Source organism: Balaenoptera physalus, assembly GCF_965194825.1.
Source record: "Balaenoptera physalus genome assembly, chromosome: 16".
Lineage (NCBI taxonomy): Eukaryota > Metazoa > Chordata > Mammalia > Artiodactyla > Balaenopteridae > Balaenoptera > Balaenoptera physalus.
In genome coordinates this window covers 91,605,338-91,623,751 of record NC_138898.1, presented here as the reverse complement: position 1 = coordinate 91,623,751, position 18,414 = coordinate 91,605,338, and the positions used below count along the sequence as shown (strand labels likewise).

The following is an 18,414-nucleotide window of genomic DNA, read 5'->3' as shown; positions in this document are numbered from 1 at the left end:
ACGCCCGCCGTGTCCACGGGCCTGGCCAGGAGCCACGTGGCAGCTCGGCAGGGAAGGGCGGACGGTCAGATGGAGCCAGGTACTGGTTCCGAAAAGACTCTCCCAGGTGGTGGGGGTCGGCGCCGAGGCACGCCGCTCCCGCTCCCACGCCCCTGCCCAGAGAGGTTCCTGCCACGCAGAGCCTGGGTATGCCCCAGGGGCAGCGCAATCGCGGGAGCGGAAACCCACCGCTGCTTCTGGAGGGGAACGAGTGACCGCAGCCCTGATTCCCCGGGCACGAGTCCCTCAGCGTCGGAGGTCAGGTGCTGCAGAAAACTCTCTGAACCTCCATTTCCTCAGCGATAAGAGGGAAGCCACTGCTCTCTGCCTAACGGGGTGGCGGGGACACTCACAAGGCACGTGCAGAGCGCAAAGCACGTGCCAAGTGTGCACACGGTGGAGCCCCCGTGCTGCTGCCTTAACGGGGCGCAGCGGGAGGCCCCACCATCTGCACCCAGCTCAGCAGAGAAGCCGCGTCCAGCGAGAGGCTGCCTTGAAAGAGCTGGTTGAGATCCGTACCACCGTCTCCTTTTCTGAAGCTTCACACGGGACCAAAGAAGAAAGCAGAGGTCGGGAGCTGGGAGCTCCGCGGTGCCCAGCACGCTCGTGCACCCCTGGGTCCTGCTGTGTCCACACAACCCGAGAGGAAAGGGCATCGCTACCATATCCCTATCCCCGGACGGGGCACACACAGCCGGTGGACACAGGCCAGGCTCTTATTCAGACCAGAGCCCCGACTACACACGTGGGCACCCTCTCACCGCACGGCCAGCCTGGACCAAAGGCTGAGATCAGGTCTTGGGCGCAGCAATGGGACCCTGGGCTCCGTCAGTCTGGTCAAGGGGTAGCTTCGGCGTGTGTGGGGAGGAGGAAGGGGACCGGGGAGACAGGAGGGCGGGAGGTGGGCAGCCCCTCCGTTCTGGGTCCCGCTCAGACTCAGGAGCAGCCACCTAGGAGAGGAGCCGTGAGCCTCGCCCCGTCACCCCCGACGCCCAGGCCCGGCGTGGCACACAGCCGTCTTCACGTACAGCATCTAATTCCAATCCTAAATGCCTCCAAGTGTCATTACACATTTCTCAGAAAAAAATAAGAAATCCAAACAGTGGAAACAAAACGAGAGAATGAAAAAGGCAAAGGATGAAGTAATTACCAATCAAAGGAACGGCGAGGGGCAGGCTGGGGAGCTGCAGCCGGCCTCCCCGCCATCTCTCCTCCGCCCAACTCTGAACTTCTCATCGATTCGAATTGCCAAATTCAATCTGCATTCCCAGATAAACAGAGGCCACACAGTAAATACTCTCATCTGACCTTGAAATGTGAGGAGGCAAACTACCCTTTGCAATTTCAATTCAAGCCCAACCATAACGAATAATCCAATTTTGCTGATCCGTTACCAACCTGTAACCGCACGGGTGGGTGGGGCTGACTCCAAATTCCGGGGTGAGGAGCCCAAGCGAGGCCGGCTGCAGCTCCCCAGTGCCGGCTGCCAGGCTCACAGCAGGATGCCCTCAGCCCACCCCAGGGGGCCCCCGGGACTCAGGACACAGGCACGGCAGGGAGCAGAGGGCAAGTCGGCCCCTCAGATCCTGCAGAGCAGCTGCCCTGGACCCTCGAGCTCCAGCTCTCAGCACAACCCGGGGGGAAGACGGTGGACGGGTAACTAAGGTGACCCGGCGCTCAGGTGGCGCAGACGCCCCATGCAACGGAGGGGACCTTCTGACCTCTCACGTGCACCATCTCACTAAGCCCCACAGCGTCCCTGAGGATGCGGGTCCGGCACACGGCCCGCAGACGGGACAGCCAAGCCGGACCCAGGGAGAGGGACCTTCTACACCGCGCTCGGCAAACTGTCCGCCACCTGCTCTGGAAATACAGTTTGGCTGGAACGCGGCCCGACCCGCTCCTCACGTGACATCTGCGGCTGCTTTCCTGTGACAGAGATTCTGTGGCCTGAAAAGGCAGAACTATTTACTACCGGCGGGTCCTTTACAGAGACAGGCTGCCTGTCACTGCGCTCTGCCTGATGTAAGGTCCGGAAAGGCCTCCGCCCACTGGCGGTCGGTCCCCTCCCCGCCCCGCCAAGTGGAGCTAGCGGCACAGAAGCTCGTAGCAGCCTGGCTGGCCCTGGGCGCTGCTGACACGGGACCCCTTACCAACGAGACAAGCGCCACCCGATGCACCGTCCCCTCACACTGTGCCCCACCCGCTCACATCCGGAGCCCAGCGATCCTCCTGTTTCTGGTCTGAACAGATGCCACAGCCTCCAGGCCCCCTGTGGCAGCGGCCTCCGTGGACCTGCCCAGGGTGGTTCTGAAGCCAGGCTGCGTGGGCACGAGGGCGGCGGGGGAGAGCCCGCAGAGCAGCAGGCCCGGTGTTCTTCCCCATGTCCCATCCGACTCCCCCTCCTCCTTCAGCTGGGTGGCAGCTAAGTGGCCGTCCCAGGGTCGCAGAGCTCCACGTGGCCGATGATGCTGAGGGTCGGGCTGCCCCCGCAGCACAGCCGTCTCTGTCCTTCCAGACCCCCCGTCTCCCTGCCTGGGTCAAGGACGGCAAACGCCTCAAGGCAGACCCACACCCACCCCCAGGGAGTCAGGAGCACGGGGTGCAGGCCGGGGTCAACCACCTCCACCAAGGGAGAGGAAGGGGCACGCCGGGGGCATTCACGTGCACCTCACTGAGGGGTCCCGAGGGGTGCAAAGAGGTCTGGGACAGACGAGGTCAGGATGCGAAGAAGTAAACAAGCTTCAAACACCCAGAGCAGCCCCGTAACAGGGTAACGTGGCTAAACACGTGCTTAAAACAGCTCCGGAGGGACGCGCCAGGGCCCGGTCCAGGTAGCGTCACTGAATACCAAGCCTCAAGTCCTGAGCGCTAAACCCTGGGTACCCAGTACTAAGCAGTCCACCTCAGGGACCAAGCACTGAGCCACCGGTACTAGGTACTGAGCCCCAAGTACCAAACACTAAGCCAGAATGCGGTCTGCGCTCCAAGGCAGGCAGGGTCAAAAAACAAGAGGTGGGCTGTCTGGGGCCTCCAGAAGTGTCTGCCTTTACACCTGGCCAGTCGTGGTGTTGACGAGAAAGCAGCAGACCGGCAGCGAGGATACGTCGGCTCCAGGCCCAGCCCTCAGAGCCCTGCCCCTCTGGAGGCCTGGACTTCCACACCCACGAAGCGCAGACAGCCCACAGGAGGGACACGGAAGGGGACGTGGCAGCGAGAGCAGCACGTGGACACGGTGCCCCGGAGCCCGCAGCTCCAGCTGCACGAGTGCAAGGCAGCACAGCAGCCCCTTCCCCGCGGGGGGACGCGGACACAAAGGGCCTTGACCATTGCGCTCGGTGCCAACGAGAGGTGCCCGAGGGGGGGCGGGTGGTGGCAGGGACACACAGTAGGTCCCACCGCGGGGCACACCTGTGACTTCTGATGGCCCAGCTCCGGGTGGGGTCCCCGTCACAACCCCAGGTCAGGACCTTCCACCACTGCATCGCCCCGAGAGACCAAGGAGAGCCCCGCGGCTGGGAGCACGTGGCGGAAGTAGCCCTGAGGACTCCTGGAGGTGGTCCCCACACGCGGGCGGGGTGGGGTGACGCTGCCATGCACGTGCCGTGGAGGGCCCTCCGTCGGTGCTAGACTTCACATCTACCTCCCCCCAGGGGCACGGAACCAAACCTCAAGCTCAAACGCAGCCCTTTAGATACGGAATGATCACCAAAAATCAGACTCTACAGGGTGAGAAAAGCAAACGAACTACACCCTGCATGTCCTCGATCTGCCCGGAGCAGGGACCGGCGAGCGCCCAGGAGCCGGGCGAGGGCAGGCTGACATGCTGGGGCTCAGGCCTTTGCTCTCCTGAGCGCCCTGTGGATCCAGCGTTGGGCTTAGCTGGATATAAAAACAAGACAAAAAGAAAAAGATTTTTACAAGATCACATCTTCTGTCCTCAAGGAATTCACCATCCAGCACAGGAGAAGAATAAAACACGGCACGGCGGATGCAGGAAGCTGTAGGGAAGGGAAGGAGCATGGCTGCCTCAGAAGGACAGCCAAGCCGGGCGGGCACAGAGCTGAGCACCGCCCGGCCCAAGGGCAGGAGGTCAAAGGGCAGGACCAGGCCGCAGGGGTGGCACGGGTGGGAGAGTTCCAACGGCGCCTGTGAACTCGGCCAGCGGTAAAGGTGAGACGGCCCAAGTTCACCCCGTCCCCCCGAGTCGCCCGAGAGCCCAAACAGCAACACTGGCGCTGAGGGTCCCAGCGTGCAGACCTTCACCAGCAGCGCCCTCCACGCCTTCGAGCCACACCTGTCCCCGCGACGGTCCTTCTCCTGGGTAACTAAGCCCATTCCGCCTGTTTACTTTCCCATCGACGTTGCTGTCCTCAACCAGAGCACAAGAAGTCAACAGGCCGCTGGGTGAGGCGCCCTCCCGGGACGCTGCCATCCACTACGTCCCGCGGCTCCGCTGTCCCCGCCGGAAGAGGAGCCTCCGCCAGGCGCGCAGCCGTGGGGACCCCCCCGGCGGAGGAGCCAGCCTCCACGCAGGTGACGCCAGGCCAGCACGGCCACACGCCCTCTGAACGCTGCCGCTCCCACCAGCACCTCTAAGGCACTTCCGCGCTGGAAGCGTGAGAGTGAAGGAGGAAACTTAAGTTACCAGTGCCTCCTGCATCGTTTCAGTCAAGCATCCACTCAGCCTTGCCGTGTCCACAGAGCTGCTCACGCACTGATCCCACTTCGTCCCCACAGGCGCGGGGGCCCCGGGGGGCTGACACTTGCCTGGAGAAGGGCCAGCTCTCCTCGGTTTATTTCCTCTTGAACTTTAAGAGCGACTAAGACAGAAACGACCGTTACGAGGCAGGGCGGGTCCTGTCGGGGAGCTGGAGCACGCGCACTGCTCCGCTCACACCGCAGGGGGGGCCGGGGGCCAGGCTCCCGACCTCAGCTCGCGCGTGCCGCCAGGCGCGCCAAAGCGGGTCTGGGTGGTGGCGGCCATCGGGGGCGGCTGTGGCCGGGGCCGCAGAGGCGGCAGCCGCAGCTGGGCTCACGTCCGCCCTCCACCGCTTGCCAGTGCGGAACGGGGACCCGAGGACACTGACAGTTTCTCCTCAAGATTCCTCAGAAAAAGGCACTTTGTTAAGAAACTAAGAGACTCTCCGACGTATGGCAGGCCCTCCGCGTCCAATCTTCCAGTAATTTTCGTGGATCACCTCTCAACTGGCTGTGGGTACCTTCTTATGGACTGCTGCCGGGGGTTCCAGGAAATCTCTGCAGTTTATTTAGTGACAAGGCAAGGCTGTGGCCCCAGGAGTGGGAAGGGAGGTCAGGCGGGAAGGGCACGGGGTGCTTCCTGGAAGAGGTGTCACCCAGGGGCCCCGGGCGAGCGCCAAGAGTGGGTGTCAAGTCTGAAGGGGGGACGAGCACAAGGGAGGTGGCGATGCTGAGGGGGGCGCCTCCCCGCTGAAATGGCCAGTTTATGGTACGAAGCAAACACCAAACGGGGTTCAAGAAAAGGCAACAGGAAAACCATGAAGACTCCAGCACAGGGCGAAACCCACACCAAGGCTAACGGGGCCGGAGAGGCAGGCCCACCCACACCCACCCGCCCACCAGTCAGCCAGGTCGCGCGGGGGTTGGAGGCCTGGACCCGGGAGTGCACGGGGTGGGGCCAAGAACAGGAAGGCGGGGGTCCCCATCCCCAGCCTAGTGACTCCACGAGGACCCCAAACCAGCTGAGGTCTGGTTTTCCACGCAGACCCGACTTCGGGGAAAGAACACGTCAGGGACACTGACATCCACGCGGTGATCCTACTTCTCTTCGCAAGTTGGTAAGTCTGTACATCCAACAGGGCGTTTTGAGTGAACGGTGCTGGGCAGGACAGGAGTAACAGAGCAGCTGTGAAAATTCAACGATGTTCAGAAGACTCTGGTCGACAATTCAGAGAACAAGTCTGGAAGTGTGTGAATAGAGGGCATAGAAAACAAAGGTCTGCTGTGATTACGAATACTGATTTACTTCTCTGAAATTCCTGGAGGAGAAAAGGAGCCTAGCCAGCCGTGGGGACGGCCACAGCAGCGCCAAACATGTCACATGGTCCCACCGCCAAGCGCGGAGGAGGAGCCCGTGACCTTCAGGTCCCGGGAGCAGCCTCGGGTCCCCAGGCAAGCCGGGCACGGTGACAAGCGGGAAGGCAGCGCCGTCTCCAGCGGCGTCCGTGGGCGGTGTCTCCCCGCAAACAGAGCCGCGGAGAGGGCCGTGTGCGCGGCTGCCGGGGCCGCTGCGGCGCTGATACCAGGACGGCCCGCCTGCCGGCGAGCAGATCAGGCACAGCAAACGCAGCACGGACAGCAGACGTCCCGAGCCACTGTCGTGGCCGCTCACCCTCCCGCTCACCGGTGCATCGCTTTCTGAGAACAGGACACCGGAATGTACCCCACGCCTGCGAACAGGTGCGCCCCGGCTTCCTGTTGTCGGACCCCAGGTGACGCGGGAAGCCACCAATGCCACCGCCAGACTCAGAGAAGAAAGAGGAGGAGCCCAAACACACAAGCAGGACCCGGCAAGGGTGGGATGCACGCTGGGACCCTTGGGAGATGGGACGAGAGACCTTCACTGGGTCGCCGCCGGGGCCGGCAGCATCCAGCAAACACCGCCATCCTCCCCCGGATACACACACACCTGTTTAACGCTGCCCACCTGGACAAGCTAAGTAAGTCCCGTCGTCATCCCCGCTGGACACGGGACGCCCGGGTTCTGGAGGCAAGTCAGTGAGGCAGTGAGAGCTCGAGCTCAGGTCTCTCCGTCATGACCCTACGCTGGTCACGAGCACCGGCTCACGTTCGCAGCCACGGGTTCCCTGCTTACGTGGCCAATCAATCAATGCGAATCGAGCGCCTCCTGTGTGTCAGTCACCAATCCAGGCAAAGGAGACAGTGGTGACCGGCTTCAAGGAGCTCACGCAGGACAGACAGTGTCCTGGGACGTGCCGGGGGTGCGGGCCGCCCGGGCTCTGCCAGCTGCCCACCCTCCACCGTGTGTGCGGCTTCACCCCCAGCGGGTCCCCCGGATGTCCTCCTCACTCACGGGGTTCGGCCCCGACAGCACGAGGCCACGTGGAGCCTCAGGCCGGCTGCCCCAGAGCTGGGAAGGAGACAAGCCAGTGCCACCAAGCGCACACGGAGGGTTGAAACCCCCTACCTGCTCAGACGCCCAGCCTCGCCTTGCCCACAGACCGCTTAAACGACGAGACCTGTTCCCTATCAGAGACCCGCCCCAGACAAGATAATCCCCTCGCTGGCTTCCTGTGTGGCCCTGGGTTCATCATGAACGTGACCCCGCGTATCAGATACTGAGAGCTTCTGACTGAAAGACCACTTTCTCTGAAATGACCTCTTTACAGTAAATTGCACAAGTGGGAGATGGCAGGGAGAAATGGCGACTGAGAAGCCGGCTCACACGGGAGGGAAGGAGCCTGGTGGAGCCCGAGCGGGCGGCCTGAGTGCCCCAGCGGAGCTCAGACTGCTGTCGACGCCCGCCGCGTGCCTGGGGCCAGAGGACCTCCTGGGCGCCAGCCCGCCCCTGCCCCCCGCCCCATTCACACTGAAGGAAATGAGGTTACTCTGAGGGCGCCTTCTCATTGAGCCTCACTTGGTTCTCAGGCGCTAACATTACAAACCATTTGTTGAAGAACTGACTCATTTTTAATTGAGACAAAATTGAGATAACATTTACCGTTATACCATTTTAAAGTGAACAATTCAGTCGTTTTTCAGTATATGTGCAACACTGTCCAAACATCGACACTAATTCAAGAAGATTTCCATCACCGCAGACAGAGGCCCTGTCTGCCCCATCAGCAGTCACTCTCCGTTCCCACCCCCCGCAGCGGCTGGCCCCGACCAACCTGCTTTCTGTGCCTAGGAATTTGCCCACTTTGGACATTTCGTCTTACTGGAATCATACACTACGTGGCCCTCTCCGACTGGCTTCTTTCAATTAGCATAATGTTTCCAAGGTTCACCCTACTTGACCATGTACCACTGCTTCATTTCTTTTGTGGATGAGTAATATGCCACTGGATGGATGGACCACAACTTGTTTATTCATCGGCTGCTGGGCATTTGGATTCTTTCCATCTTTTGGCTGTTGTGAATAATGGTGCTATGAACACTCAAACGCAGGTTTTTGTGTGAACATATGTTCTCAGTTCTCCTGGGTACATAACTAGGAGTGGAACTGCTGGGTCATATTAACTCTGCGTTTAACCTTCTGAGGAACTGCTAGACTGTTTCCCACAGTGGCTGTACCATTTTACATTCCTACCAGTAATCTGTGAGGGTTCCAATTTCTCCACATCCTCACCCAATACTCTTTATTTTCCATCTTTAAAATTATTATTACAAACAGTATTGTACGATGGCATATAATTATACGGGCAACTTTATTGTTATGTATGACATATCATTATCCTGCTAGCCATCCCAGTGGGTACAAAGGGGTATCTCACTGTAGTTTTAATGTTCTTCGTGTGCTTCTTAAACATTTGTAGCAATGTCTACTTAAGTCCTTTGCCCTTTTTGTGGTGAAATACACATAACATAAAATTTTAACCATTTCTAAACATCCAAACAAGTGGCATTAGTACATTCACACTGCTGCACAACCATCACCGCCATCCACCTGAGAACTCAACTCCCCCAAACTGAAATGCTGTCCCCATTACGCACTACCTCCCCCTGAGCCCCAGCCCCCGGCACCCACCCTCGCGCTTTGTCTGTATGGACTGGACTCCTCTAGGGACCTCACAGAAGTGAGATCATGTCTGTCCTTTTCTGACTGGTTCATTTCACTGAGCATCATGTCTTCAAGGTTCATCCATGCTGCAGCACGTGTCTGAATTGCCTTTCTTTTAAAGGATAAGTGATATTCCACTGTGTGGAGGTACCACGTTTTATTTGTCCACTCACCCACCGCGCGGAGGGACCACGTTTTATTTGTCCACTCACCCACCGCGCGGAGGGACCACGTTTTATTTGTCCACTCACCCACCGCGCGGAGGGACCACGTTTTATTTGTCCACTCACCCACCGCGCGGAGGGACCACGTTTTGTCCACTCACCCACCGCGCGGAGGGACCACGTTTTATTTGTCCACTCACCCTCACCTCTCAAGGGACACTGGGCTGCCTCCAGCTCTCGACTACTGTGAATAATGCTGCTGAGAGTGTGGGTGTGCAGACATCTGCTCCAGCCACCCTGGCTTCCACAGCACCCACACATTTTGCACCCCACCAGCCATGCACAAGGGTGGCAATCTCTACCCCCTCACCAACACTTGTTTTCTATGATTTTGAAAGCAGTCACCCTAAGGGGTGAGAGGTGATATCTCATGGCTTTGAGCCCCATTTCTCTAAGGACTAGTGATACTGAGCATCTTTTCATGTCCTTATCGGCCACTCTTTTATTTTTTTTGAAGACATGTCTATTCAAGTACTTTGTCCATGTTTTTAATCGGGTTGTTTTCTTGATGTTCCATTGTGAGAATTCTTTATATATTCTGGATACCAGACCATTATCAGATACTTTGCAAATATTTTCTCCCTTATGTGGGTTGACTTTTCAATTTCTTGATGGGGTCCTTTGATGAATTTAAGTTTTCTATTTCAATGAAGTCCATTTTACTAATCTTTTTTTTTTGCTTGTGCATAAAGATACTTGTGTATATTTTTGCTTGGTATCATATTTAAGAAACCATTACCCCCTAACCCAAGGTCACAAAGATCTCTGACACCAATGTTTCTTCGCAGAGCTTTAGAGTTTTAGTTCTTGCATCTGGGTCTTTGATCCACCTGAGTTAATTTTTGCATACAGTTTAAGGCAGGGATCCAAATTTATTCTTTTTAATTAATTAATTGATTTATTTATTTTTGGCTGCGTTGGGTCTTCATTGTTGCGCACGGGCTTTCTCTAGTTGCGGCTAGTGGGGGCCGCTCTTCATTGCAGTGCATGGGCCTCTCATTTCGGTGGCTTCTCTTGTTGTGAAGCACGGGCTCTAGGCACACGGGCTTCAGGAGTTGGGGGCACGCAGGCTCAGCAGTTGTGGCGCACAGGGTTAGTTGCTCTGCGGCATGTGGGATCTTCCCGGACCAGGGCTCGAACCCGCGTCCCCTGCATTGGGAGGTGGACTCCCAACCACTGCGCCACCAGGGAAGTCCCACATTTATTCTTTTGAAGTTATCTCAGCACTGTAAAATAAATTCAGAAGTGATTCCTCCTCTTCTATTTTTTGGTGTTAATTCCTTCTATAAATGCAAGGTAAAATTCAAGGTGAAGCTTTGTTGGAAATATTTTGGTGGCTAATGACCTATTATAGGTCTATTCAGATTTTCCATTTCTTTTGAGTCAGTTTGGATACTTTGTGCATTTCTAGGAATTTGTCCATTTCATCCAGATTACCTACTTTGTTGGCAAACAATAGTTCATAACATTCTCTTAACATAGTTCTTCATGTTTATATAAGGCCACTTCCATTCCTGATTTTACTAATAAGAGACGTCTCTCACGTTTGTTTGGTTAGTCTAGCTAAAAGTCTGTCGATTTTATTCCACTGTGGTAGGAGAACATACTTTGTATGCTTCTGAACATTTTAAATGAGGCATATTTCGTGGCCTGACATACGATCTGCCCCGGACAACGTTCCCCGTGAGCTGGAGAAGAACGTGCATTTGGCTGTTGAGTGGAGCGTTCTACAGGTGTCTCCATGCCTAAATGTCCTCGCCTACAAATCGGGACAGAAATCCCTACCTCATGAGCTTCTTACACAAACTCAAGGAGATGAGGTACACAAAGGACCCATCGCAGCTCTGCATTCAGAGTAGGTGGATGTGAACCACACCTGTTGATGTGAATCCACACCTGTGGGCGTGGCGGAAACGAAGCAATGTTCAGATAATCCAGGGAAGAGGCCTTCCTCGTCGGCACGTTGGCTCCTCACTGAAAACTACCCAGCCCGCTGATGCCGGGGCTCTACTTTGATTTCCCAGAAAAGTCTGACTCAGAAAGAGGATCCACCTTCGTGGCGGGGGCGGGGGGTGGGGTGGGGCAAAGACCCAGAGGCGCTGGCCTGTGTGGGGCTTGGGGCGCACATGCCCCCCGGGGGACGCAGCCCACGGGAGTGGAGACAACAAAGCAGGGTTTCTTTCCTGTGATTCTGGGAGGACAGTGCGGCACCGTCTGCGCTTATACCCTGCGGGTGCCCCGCAAATGCTGAGGAAGAGCCGCCCAGGTGAAAGCGGTGCGTCAGCCCCCTTCCCCAGGAGCCCCTCCCACGCACACAGGGCCGCCGGCTTTCAGAAGGAGCCTACCACCCCGCTCAGCAATCCCAGCGGGCAAAGAGTACTCAGCAAGAGCAGAAAACAGGCCGGTGGCAAAGAAAAGTGCTTCTCTCCACACAGATTCTTCAGAGGAAATGGATTTCCAGGTGGCCATCTGTCTATGCGATTAGCATCCCGAAGCCACACAAGCCAGGAGCCGGGCTCGGGCTGAGCCCACGCTTCATCACAGGAGCAGAAAAGGCCCCATTTAAATGATAATATGAAGTGCTTGGGAGGCATCTTACAGGAGGAAGATCCCAACTGCACCCCAGCTTCCGGGCAGCAATCAGAAGGGCCGGCCTAGGCAGGCTGCACCACACCTGCCCCGCCCCGCAGGCCTCCCCCTGGCCTGCTGCCAGCCTGGACCGCCCACGGCTGAGTGTGGAGGGGAGGAGGAAAGTCAGCTGGGGGCACAGTCACCAAGCGGCCGCTCCCCCAGACTGAGCCTCCCTCAGGAGGGCACAGACCCCACCTCCAGGGCCTCCCTGCTCTTCCCTACTGGTCTCTCCGCCGCACCTTCCACTGTCCCTTCAGGTCTCCTCTGAGAGACGCCTCCCCGCGTGACCCTGCCTCCTGCCCAGCCCCCCTCCAGGCGCAGACGCCGCCGGAGCGCCTCAGCTTCCTTCCGCCACAGCACGCCATGCAACGCGCCACCGTCTCTGTCCCATCAGACGCTGTGTGCAGGAGGGCAATGGCCACACAAGGTCCCGGCAGAGCACCCAGCACCCAGGAGGGGCAGCAGATCCCTTCTGAACGAACAAAGAGCCAAACAGACGTCCGACCAAGAGACCAGAGCACCCGAGGGCCAGGAGATGCACAGGACGTGTGCTGCAGCAGGAGAGGGCGGTGCGCCCGCCAGCCTCTGCCAGCTGCCTGCCCCCAGGGCCCAGGCCACTCAGACCTGTGGACAGCAGGCTGAGAGGGGCCTCCTCAGCACTGGAAAGAGGGAACGCCACTGAGAGCACACACTGGCAGCAGTGGCCGCTGTCAGGCTTCCTAGGGTGGGTGGGTGCCCTGGGAGGGGCACCGAGATGCCAGGACGCCGTGCCCCCACTTCAGCCAGTGTGCTTCTGAAGCCCTGGGGACCTGACCCAGCGTGGTGCACATGCACATATGCCCCTGCCCACTGGGAACGCCCACAGGGAGACGGGAGCGAGTCCACTCCTGCCCTCTCGGCCGCAGAGGCTGGGGGGCTGACGCACGAGGATGCCAGAGGCCGCCGGGGGTCTCCAAGGAGTCACACCGCTCAGTGCGGCCCTCACTCTGTCCCGTGATGGAGCCCGAGGAAAGGAAGTGAAGGAACCTGAGCCCCACCAGGCTGCCCACCGCCACGGACGACGATTGCGCGGACGACGATTGCGCCGCCCTCTGTTCTCTGAGGGGAGGGGGCGGCCCTCAGGCCCACCTGCTGACGGCGAGCGAGCACCGGCCCGCGCCGGCTCTGGGCGGACTCAGTATGTTTGAAACGTAGAAAGAAGGACCTGGCAGCCTGGGTAATTAAAACAGCTGTAGCTACAATAACTAAAGCATGGTGGTGTTATCACACGTCAAAATAGTGAAATGGAACTGAAAATCCTAATGCAGACTCAAATACATGTAGGAAATGGCTTAGAAAGGAGACTTGTTATTTATAAAATCCCATCAGGACCACTGGGAAGCTCTCCGGAAAAAACAAAGTGAAACCCTACTTCATGGCTCCTGTCAAAAGACAGTCTCGGTGGATCAAAGGTTTTAGACATAAAACATAAAATCATGAAGGAGGACAGTACAGGAGAAAATTCTGATGACTTAGGAAAGAGGAAGTCTCTTCCACATTCATACAAAAACAAAATAGAAGCACTAAGAGAAGAGGCTCATGTATTCAACTAGAAAAAAATTAAAAATGAATGTCTGGAAGAAAAAATTTATAACCAAATAGAGGGGAAATGTCAAACTGGGAAACCATATTTTCAGACAAAGGGCTAATTTCCTTAAGCTATTAAAAGCCTCTCTAAAAATTAATTTTTAAAAAGACAGAATAAATGGATAAAGATTATGAACGAATAGACAGAAAAATATGTAATTAACAGCTAGACTGAGAGCACTTCACAAAAGCCGTGATCTGAATGCCCAACAAGCACATAAAAAGGTGCTTGGCGTGATCAGTTAATAGGAAAATGCGTGGGAAAATCGCACGGAGACACCACTGGACACCTGCCCGGGGGCTGGAAGACAATCCCACACGCTGCAGGGACGCGAGCTCCGGAACCCTTGGGGCTGGTGGACGGGCAACCGGCGGCTTCTCATCAAGATGGACGTGCGGCCGGGCCGGGCCTCGGGTGTGCTCAAGATACAGAAGCACGCACGTCCTCCAACAGACGTGTACAGGGATGTTCTTAGCTTTATACCTGAGAGTCAACACTGGGTACCGCCCAAACACGAACCGGGAGAAGGGACAGTTGAGCCGCGTTAGAACCCCAAACCCCGCTCCGCAGTAACGGGAGAGCAGACGGGCGTCTCCTGCACTTGGCACCTTCGCTCAGCATCCCGAAGGTCCAGCCGTGTTGCTGTGGCGTCAGCAGCTGTGGCCGTGGCTGTGGTTGCACCTAAGGGCACAGTCACGTCCTAGAGCCAGCGAGACTCACGTCCGGTAAGAGGGCGGAGGGTGGCCGCCTCTGGCGGGGGCAGAGAGGGCGCCGCTTCTCCTGACACGGCCGTGTCGCAGGCAGAGCGCCAAAGGGCTGCACCCTGAGGTGTCAGCACCGCACTGCACGCCAGTGACCCCTCCACCAGGCACTACTTACAAATAAACACTGACAGGCATTTCCAGCAGCAGTCGCCCAACCAACTGAAAGGCCACATCGCTCTGACCAGGCCGTAGAAGTGGCGTCCGCCAGGCTCAGTCACCCGCCCCTTCCCTGGAGCTTGGCCTGAGATGCTGCGGGGCTCCTCTCGATGGAAGCAGACCCCAGCCCACGTGGACCGGGCCCGGCCCGGCCCAGTGCCTGCTTCCGTCAGACCCTCCTGCCGCACGGGCTGAGGCAAAGTTATCAATTTTCTGCTTTTATGAATTGTGCTTTTGGTGTTATATCTAAAAAAATTATTGTCAAACCTAAGATCACACAGATTTTCTCCTGTATTTTATTCTAGAAGATCAAAGGGCCTTTTTAAGTATTAAACCAGATAATGTGTATATAAAAGCACATGGCCCAAAATAAATGCTCAAAAATTGTTGGCTTCTAAAATGAGCGTACTTTCTGGACAATTCCACTTCTAAGTATTTCTCCTAAAGGAATAATAAGGGGCTGCAAACAAGGACTTGGGGGCACGTGTATCAACCAGAGCATTATTTAGACTAATGAATAAAAAGGATGAAAACGAATATCTAACGAGAGCTTGGCTAAATAAAGTATTCATAAAGAAAGTAGTTCACAGCCCAAAAGTTATGTTTTAAAGGAACACTTAACACAGAAGAAGGTCACAGAAGCTTAAACATAAGAAAGACCCAAACCAAACGGTGCACATAGTGTTACATTCCCCTAAAACCCGCATCGAGGAAAGCACGTATTTTACATACATATCAACGTCAGGAAGAATCTGAGCCAGCCAACACAGGCCCAGTGGCTTTCACTGGGCAGGGGATTATGGGAAACCTTTATTCTCATCTGTTCTGGTTTTTCCTTCTACTTTGTCAAATGCTCTAAATGAAAACGTATTTTTTTTGGTACTGAGAATTTTTTAAAAAGTTAACCAAATAAAATGCTGGCCTCTCCTTCGCCTCCTCCCTCCTTCCTCCCAGGTGTGGAAGTGCCAGGTCCAGCACATGGGCAAGCAGACAGGCCGACCCGCGGGGAGAACAACACCCATCCGTCAGAGCCTCTGCCCCTCCCCCTCACAGCAAGGACGGGGGCCCTGCACACACAGGACAGTAAGCTAATCACAGGAAGCAGCACGCGCCCTGCAAGAGACACTCGGGATGCTGACTGGCCCCAGTGGGGGCGGGGCGGGGCACACCCGAGAAGACCTCCATCAGCTGGAGACGTCAGGTCGCCGCTGGATGTCCAGAAACTGCTCCCAGAGACGTGAAAGCAACTTGGAAAGACAAATGGTACAAATGGAACCGACACAAAACATAAGTGCCACGTTGGAAGAGATGATCCCTAAATGCGGGACTCAAGGAGCATCTAAAGCCAGGAGGGCAGCGCTGGGCAGGAGGTGGCAGACACGCAAGCTCACAGCCACCTGGAGTTGCCGTTCGGAGCCATGTGAGCACGGCAGCCTCAAAGGGGACCCCGCAGGGCCCGCCCCGTCAGTGAGGGCGAAGGACCCTCCAGATGCTGCACGGCAGCCCTCCCTGTGCCACTGAGCCACGCCCTCAGTGGGCGCCACTGACCACACACCGTGTAGGTACTAGTCACAACACACTGCCCTGAGCCCCGTCCACTCAAGCGAGAGGAGAGAGGGGATGCACTGGCCAGGCCTGACTGAAACGGAGAACAGCAAGGCAGAGGGTAGGGACAGACCTGTACTGGGAGACACGGCGGCCAGTAAGGTCACATTTATGAAAAAACATAAAGACACGTTAGGGAGTGTGCTGCTGAGATACCTGAACAACGAGTGCTCCAGAAAGAGGGGCAGCAGGTGCAAAGGCCCTGGGGTAGGCGCATGGCCTGCAAGTGTATGAGCAGCAGGGGCAGGATGAGGGGGAAAACACGGCAGGGGTGGGGTGGAAACAACGGGCGCTATAGGCCCCTCCCTGTGAAGAGTTTAGCTTTCTCTCTGATGGGCAGCCACTTGAGGGTTTTCAGCAAAAGCCCTTGACCTGGCTGATGTTTTACTGCCACGTGGAATGCTGTTGGGGGGCGGGAGGGGTGTCGCCAGGACGTAACTAGAGACACCCATTAGAAGGCCAGGGGACTTCCCTGGTGGTGCAGTGGTTAAGAATCCGCCTGCCAATGCAGGGCACACGGGTTCGAGCCCCGGTCCGGGAAGATCTCACATGCCGTGGAGCAACTAAGCCCGTGCGCCACACTACTACTAAGCCTGAACTCTAGAGCCCGCCAGCCACAACTACTGAGCCCGCGAGCCACAACTACTGAAGCCCACACGCCTAGAGCCCGTGCTCCGCAACAAGAGAAGCCACCGCAATGAGAAGCCTGCGCACCGCAACGAAGAGTAACCCCTGCTCGCTGCAACTAGAGAAAACCCGCGTGCAGCAATGAAGACCCAACGCAGCCAATAAGTTAATTAATTAAAATTAAAATTAAAAAAAAAAAGAAGAAGGCGGCCAGTAAAATACCAACAGTAAGAAGTCAGGGTGGTGGCGGCGGAAGCCGAAGTGGTGCAGGACTGGATAAGCTTTGAGAACCAGCAAGATTTGGCCTAATTCCCTACAATTTTAGCTCCTGCTTCACTGCCGTTCCCTGGCACACCTACCTCACAACCTTGCCGATCTCAATAGTCAGAAAGACGACCCCTGGTATCTGCCTTTCCAGCTCCTGCCCCTCCCCGCCCCGTGCCTGCCCCAGACCTGGGCAGTGGGTCTGACTCTGTCCAGGAACTGCGGCTCTGCTGTGGTCCCGTCCTTCGGGCCCTGCACCCCACAGACCACCGACTCCACTTCCTCCTCGCCCTCTCACCCCCACCCCCAAGTCGACCCTAACAATCGCCCCTCTACACACATCTTCACGTCCCGAGTCCTGGCCATTGCAGTCAGCTGACGAATCTGCTCCACCAGCGCAGACGACTGTCACTGAGGAAAGACACACCACCAGGCCGGCTGGCCCACCCCTAAACTCAGGAGAGCAATCCCTAGTGGCCACCACACTGCACCCCCTGGTCCCCTCCACCTCTGACAACTACTTCACGTCATTCTGCCTTCACCAACCTCAGGCTCAGCTGGTCAGTCTTGCTTGTACTTCACTGAGAAAACAGAAAGAAGACTTTCTCTAAGTGCTGGCCATTGCGCCCGCCGCCTGCCTGCCTCTGTGTCCGTGTCCCGTGCGTTCCCTCTGCTGCAGCGGGTGACTCTCCACGCTCCACAGTGAGGCAGGTCCTTGGTCCCATCTCCTCACATTAACGATGCACAGACCCCCAGCTACCTCCCCTCTCTCCTGGACCATCCCACAAACGTGCAACTCACAGCATCTCCTGCCCTCCAGGAAGACCCATCTTGTCTGCACGTCTGCCCTCCAGATGCCATCCCAATTCTCTCGTTCCCTCTATACAAACCAACCAACCCGCCACCACAGCATCCCTCTCTGCCCAGTCTCTCAAACCCACTGTCACCCGGCTTCCCCCGGACAACACCCGCCACTGTCAAGGCCACCGTGAACCCCACTCTGCAGAGTTCTGAGCCCTCACCTTCCCGGGTCAATGTGCAGCTTTCATGCACCGTGAAACGCCCTGACACTGGCCTTCCAGAACAGCCCACAATCCCAGGTTCTCCCGCCCACCAACCCTCCACCCCAGTCCTTCTTCTGTCCCCACAGCTCCCCGTTCCTGAAAGGTGGATCCTCCAGGGCTCAGCCTTCCCACCTCTTGTCTTCTGTCCACACTCACTGGAAGGAAGTGGGAGTTTAAGGACAGATAATAAGCCAAGGAGACAGAAAAGAGAAACAGACCTGCCCACGTACAGCCGACTGACTGTGCCACTCGGGGAGGAAAAGGTGGCCTTTTCTAAAAGTGACCCGTCAACTGGCTGTCCATCCAGAAGAGTGTTCTTCTTCACCCTACTCTTCCCCCACACCACAAATTTCGGGTGGATGGTGAACATAAATGTGAAAGACAAGACAATAAAGCTTTCGTATTTTTCTGATCTAAGCAACCAAAGAATTTTTAAAGAAAACACAAAGAGAGGTAACCACACAGGAAAATTCGATAAATTGGACTCAAAATTAAGAACTTCTATTAATCCAAAAACAGCAATGAGAACAGTGAAAAGTAAGCCACACACTGTATAGAGAGAAGGTATTCGCGTTTTCTCTCTCTTTCTATACACACACACACACACACACACACACACACACACACA

The 18,414-nt window shown here is 56.6% G+C and overlaps 1 protein-coding gene across 6 annotated transcripts in view; it reads right to left on the bottom strand.

The window, feature by feature from the left end:
* MAD1L1 (mitotic arrest deficient 1 like 1) overlaps window positions 1–18,414 on the bottom strand; it is a 331,750-nt gene that overhangs the window by 179,111 nt on the left and 134,225 nt on the right. Inside the window, exon 1 of one of the 6 annotated variants that reach the window (XM_082430576.1) lies at window positions 1,190–1,260. The exons of the other annotated variants lie outside the window; for them this stretch is intronic. Within the exon in view, the coding sequence (XP_082286702.1) occupies window positions 1,190–1,245 (56 nt within the window). The 5' untranslated portion in view covers window positions 1,246–1,260. Of the gene's footprint in view, window positions 1–1,189; window positions 1,261–18,414 lie in introns of those variants that run through there. 6 annotated transcript variants of the gene reach the window in all.